This window comes from Neodiprion lecontei, chromosome 5 (assembly GCF_021901455.1).
Source record: "Neodiprion lecontei isolate iyNeoLeco1 chromosome 5, iyNeoLeco1.1, whole genome shotgun sequence".
In the NCBI taxonomy this organism is placed as follows: domain Eukaryota; kingdom Metazoa; phylum Arthropoda; class Insecta; order Hymenoptera; family Diprionidae; genus Neodiprion; species Neodiprion lecontei.
Window position 1 is genome coordinate 31,762,639 of NC_060264.1, and position 6,000 is coordinate 31,768,638.

Here is a 6,000-nt window from a genome sequence, read left to right on the forward strand (position 1 = left end):
CAATAATAACAATATCGTCCGAGGTTCTCATTTCTGGTACTATGAAGGTGACCGAAATGATAACATGAAAAATCTGGAAATTTTCACACGGAGATCTGTCCCGGCATTCAAATATATCACAGTTCAAAGAATCCCGTACCGTAAAGAATGTTGTTGTTGTTGTTGTTGTTTGAAAGCCATTGAAAAATGACGGACTTTTGGAAAACCCAAATATATCCGTGATCGTTCTGAACTGAACAGTCGCCGATTGAGCACCTCCGTGACTTCGAGGAAGAAACGAATCCTCACTGATCACAAGTGCCGTTAGCCAAAGATTGCAACACGACGTTAATCACGAATACAGAGTCGAAAGGATGAAACGGTGTATAAGATGAAGAAAGTATACCTACTACCTGATGGTGAAAGTAACGCGGTTTACGAAGCAGGAGACACGGACGCACGATGGGTCTGACGAACCGATTTGGTTTACCGTATAAGAGTACTCGTACCTGTATATCTTTGTTATAAATATGCGCATTGATATCGCAATTTCGACCAACAGTACCGTCGTTTGTTCGTTATCGCAATTCCAGAAGGTTTCACGCACATCCACCGGCCATAGTAATTGCTCTGGGTCTAGTTCTAGGCCGTACGTACGTACGTAGAGTACGTGGCGGAACGTTCTCGTGTATCTATTATTCTCTTATCGCATGTAACTAACTAACTCATCGGGTGGAACGTGTGGATGTCACGGTTGGTGAAAGTATCTACATGTGAGTTTATTACTATGTATGCGTATTGCCCCGTGAACAGGAACTCGTACACACTCCAGCATAGCGCGACCATATTATACCGGCACAGCGCCTCTCAACCATTTCGTATAACCCGTGAACGATCAAAGCCTCAACTTTGTCTTACGGTGCAAAACTGCACCAACATCGCGTCGTAGAGGCGCTAGGCGGCACGTTTATTGTCCACAAGTGGGACACTCGTGTAAATAATATTTATGGTGAAACTTTTACATGATCTGCGATTCGTTGCAACCGTAGGTATCACATCTTACAAGCGTTACAGGTTCTCCTTTAACATTTGGTACGGTGGTGACCTTTTTAAACTCCGACGATCGATGAAGATGAAATTTTCATAGCCGCGCTGTGTTACCACGATATTAATTCGGGTCACGGTGACTGTTATAAACGACCCAACGAAGGTGTTACACTTGATCAAGTAATTAGCGATTCTCCTGCAACATCCAAGACTAACGGGTGTCGAAATTGCCTCACATTTACTTGGATTCATTACGCAACTGTCAAGTCCAAGCTGCCGAGCATTAAGTATAATAGTAGTCAATTAATTCGGTTAACTGTTCCTTCGTCTTAATGGACTGATGGAATCGATTATCGTTGTATTCGAATCTCGTTGCAACATTTTACTATACCGGTATCATAACTCGAGCTGCTACAGATATAGGACATTGATGAAATGAATTAGGAAACTCGTGAATGAAGCTTAGAATTGAAGCTTTCGTCGCAATCATCGCACTTTCGGTGCATTCGGAACTCGACGACCGATCGTTACTGACGTTTGTTTTTCTCTCTCCTCTGTTTCAGGAAGGGACGATTTATCACCACCAAGTTCTTTGAACGGGTACAGCGCGGACAGCTGTGACGCTAAAAAGAAAAAGGGACCGACGCCGCGGCAGCAAGAAGAATTGTGCCTGGTTTGTGGGGACCGAGCCTCGGGTTACCACTATAACGCCCTCACGTGCGAGGGTTGCAAGGGTTTCTTCAGGCGAAGCATAACGAAGAACGCTGTCTATCAGTGCAAGTATGGAAATAACTGCGAGATCGATATGTACATGCGTAGAAAGTGTCAGGAGTGCAGGCTGAAGAAGTGTCTTACCGTTGGAATGCGGCCCGAATGCGTCGTACCCGAGTATCAATGCGCGGTCAAGCGCAAGGAGAAGAAGGCCCAGAAGGTAGGGGTAAGGAAACATCGATATACATTACATATCTATTACATACATATATACAGGGTGACCCTTAGGCTGACAGTCCCTTCATCTTTAGGTATTATTCGTGACCTTGTCGTATTTTAGTCAGAAAAAATTTTTCGTCGGTTGAAGGTCATTTTGCATCAGTTTGATTTTATTTACAAAATATTTAAATTCAACGTTCACTTCATTCCATCATGCCGTTTAAACAACATCAAAGCGGAAAAGGTTGTTACGTATTCCCTGAATATGATCGGCAGGGCCCGATCGAAACGTTGAATTTAAATATTTTGTAAATAAAATCAAACTGATGTAAAATGACCTTCAACCGACGAAAAATTTTTTCCTACTAGTGTCTTCATCGTGAAAATCTGCGGGTGTGAAACGTTTGTCACTTCTGACAGAAAAGGACCTTGCAGAATCCTTATGGGTATTGGTTCCCGATCGAATTGCCTGGATTTTCAGTATGTTATGGTATATATCCTGCCGATGAAAAGTTCTCATGGATACAAGACCGAAAAATCAGTAGTTTCCGAAATACAGGCTTAGGAAGAAGGTTATCAAAATTTTTTGATATCCATGGATTTCGCAATTTTCGTGAATTACAAAGCTTATTTAAGCCCAGAGACTTGGCACACACGTGAAAAATAGGACAATTCGATTATTGCAAGAATCGGAGGGTCTCGTTCTTCATGCGAAATCTGATGTTGTACCTCTTTCCAGTAAACTAGCGAGTTCATGAATGGAAACAATGCATCGATGGTCTCGATCACAGCTTCCTGTCCATCTTTGAGAATCAACCGTACAGCTTTTTGAGTGATTTGTTTGATTTAAGCTCCCTTGAAGCTTTATTATTCATGAATATCTCGACACCTTTCTTCCGATGCCTGTATCTCGGAAAATATTGATTTTTCAGACTTGTGTCCATGAGAACTTTTCGGATCGGGAGGATATGTACTACGACATACTGAAAATCCATGCAATTCGTTCGGGAGCCAATTTCCGTAATGATTCTGCGGGATCCTTTGTCGTTTGAAATTGGTCAATTCGGTCATAAATAACGATCTGCAAGCCCTATTTTTGTTCCGTTCCGAGTGATCGGAACTACAAATTTTCTGCGAGAAATGAAACATGTTTCAGTCGCACATTTTCACGAAACATACATTGGCAGTCCATGGGGCGATAGTCTTGGGTCACCTTGTTGTACACGTGTACCTAAATCATTTTCGTCCGATATATTTCACACCATTTATTGTGAAGTAAGTCTCACGATTTGCGTCGCCACGACGCTGTACGAAACAGGAAAAGGACAAACCAAACAGTACAACGATGAACGGATCGCCCGGAAGCCTCAGCGGCATGGGCGCCGATCAGATGGGGGTCAAGCTCGAACCGGCAGAGACCGAAAATCTTCCGATGCTCGGGAGCAGCAGTAGTTCGAACGTCCATTCCCACAACGGGATAAAACCCGTCAGTCCGGAGCAGGAGGAACTTATCCACAGGCTCGTTTACTTTCAGAACGAGTACGAACAACCTAACAAAGAGGATGTCATACGAATCACGGTAAGCGGAAGAATCTTGATATAACAATTAAAGAAGAAGATTTATCATCACCGTATCCGATTTTACATATCAGGAGTGAGAGAGAGAGAGAGAGAAAGAGTGAGATTTCTGATCTTGCGCCTATGCTCGAATCCGCTCGACTAACATCTTCATGGAAAACAATATTTTCCTTGATATTGCGAACCTAAAATTGTACGTTATTTTAAGCTGCTACATTTTATTTACCAGAAGAATAAGTTTTTCTTTTTGTTAAACATGTGGTAAATATATTTTCGTATTCAAAAATATATACCCGAAAAAATGACCTGTACGCGCATTGTAAATACGTATTGCAAAAAGAAACCGGGTATCGTTGCTATATTGATGTAAGCAATTTTTCTTATCCTTTTACTTTTCCAATTTCAGAACGAACCCAATGAAGGAGAAGACCAGAGTGACACGAGGTTCAGGCATATCACCGAGATAACGATATTGACGGTGCAGCTGATTGTCGAGTTTGCGAAAAGGTTACCCGGGTTTGACAAACTATTACGCGAGGATCAAATAGCCCTCCTCAAGGCCTGCTCAAGCGAAGTTATGATGCTGAGGATGGCGAGGAGCTACGACGCAGTGTCTGACAGTATCGTATTCGCGAATAACCAACCCTACGGCAAAGACAGCTATAGCCTCGCCGGAATGGGCGAAACAGTTGACGATCTCCTAAGATTTTGCCGGCAGATGTTCGCGATGAAGGTCGACAACGCCGAGTACGCCTTGCTTACGGCCATCGTTATTTTTGCCGGTAGGTGGTGGTCCCCCCCCCCCCCCTTCCCCTTAAAAAGGTTACTTGTTGAATTTTTGTCGAAATTTATTCATAAAATCGTTATTATACATTTTAATATCGTTGCTTCTCTTTTTCTTACTACAACAGAAAGGCCATCTTTGGTCGAAGGATGGAAGGTGGAGAAAATACAGGAGATCTACCTCGAGGCGTTGAAGGCCTATGTTGACAATCGGCGGAGGCCAAAGTCGGGGATGATATTTGCTAAGCTCCTATCCGTTCTCACGGAACTGCGAACGCTTGGTAACCAGAACAGCGAGTTGTGCACAAGCCTGAAATTGAAAAACAAGAAGCTGCCTCCCTTTCTTACCGAGATCTGGGACGTGATACCTTAGTTTGTTTTGTGGTTTTTTTTTTTTTTCATCCGATTTTTAGTGTCTTTCTTTTTAAATTTTTATTTGTCTTCTCAATATTAGCCGTCACGTTGGCTACTACTGTATGCGTCCCACGGCGCCGTGACTTTTATAATAGTGCACCGCTATTGGGAACGAATAATAAATACGAAGGTCACGTTTTTTGAAATTGTCATATTACACTGTAATATGTAACTACTTTTGCGGAAATATTTCTTTTTTTTTTTTTTTTCTTTTCCTAAAAAAAGGGTTCGTTTATTCGTACATGTATGCAATCTAGTGAAATGTGGTGTGATGATGATCACTTTTTTATTTTTATTTATTTTTATTTTTTTCAAATTGCATTCCTTCACTACCGCCGTGTATAGGTTGATACCGCGACGAGAGAAGATTTTCGTTCCCAATGCCGCTGTCTCTGAGTGCCGTTGTTTCGTGGAATTAATTCGCATACCTGATACCTGCAAACAATAATAATTTTGGAGGACTATGATTTGAAAAAAATCAACTTCTACGAGAAACCGAGTGTATTTTAGTGCAATTCGGCGATAAAGGAAGCGAGAACGGTTTAGAAAGGAGACGAGACAGTGGCGAGGCACGCAGGCTGTGATACGTAGAGACAGTACCGAGACTCTAAGGAGCTACGTAGAGTTATATATATATATATATATATATATATATATATATATGTGTATATATATATATATATTATATACAGTTATATATATATACGTATATACCTATATAATATCATATACGCGACACGATATACACATACACATGTATACATATATTATTACGTACATATATATATACATATATACGTGTATATATATATATTTAATATCCCCCGACTACTCTCGATAATAATATGTAAATGGATTATAACATGTGGAAAAAAAAAAACTGTATAATGCGTTTAGGATAGAAACAAAACGGTATGAGACTATAGAGGATAGGGAATTTTGTGAGGTTGCACTGTAGAGCAGTGCGCCGATACCAAAAACTGCAAAGCGTGAATATGATATACATAATAATTACGATAGAGTCTATATCACACACATAGCATAATAATATATTGCTAGTATGTATGTTTTGTTTTATTATATATAAAAAAAAGAGAGAAAAAGGCAAAAACAAATGGACAAGATATGGGTGACGAAAGAGGGTGAGAGAAAAAAAGAAGAGGAGAGAAGTATATGTAGAAATCTAGTAAGTAAACCAGTGTATACATAATATGTATATACGGTTATATATATATATATATATATATATATATATATATATATATATAT

General features: G+C 40.4%; 1 protein-coding gene across 7 annotated transcripts in view; it reads left to right on the forward strand.

Annotated features, from left to right (window-relative positions):
* The window catches only part of LOC107217618 (ecdysone receptor), a 78,760-nt gene extending 73,425 nt beyond the window's left edge, over window positions 1-5,335 (forward strand). For 6 of the 7 annotated variants that reach the window (XM_046741565.1, XM_046741567.1, XM_046741566.1 and 3 more), the window contains 4 exons: window positions 1,590-1,963; window positions 3,275-3,535; window positions 3,941-4,316; window positions 4,446-5,335. In XM_046741565.1, coding sequence (XP_046597521.1) covers window positions 1,590-1,963; window positions 3,275-3,535; window positions 3,941-4,316; window positions 4,446-4,690 — 1,256 coding nt within the window. In that variant the 3' untranslated portion in view covers window positions 4,691-5,335. The remainder of the gene's footprint in view (window positions 1-1,589; window positions 1,964-3,274; window positions 3,536-3,940; window positions 4,317-4,445) is intronic. The other variant, XM_015655214.2, reaches the window with a different exon arrangement.
* The last annotated feature ends 665 nt before the right edge of the window (window positions 5,336-6,000 follow it).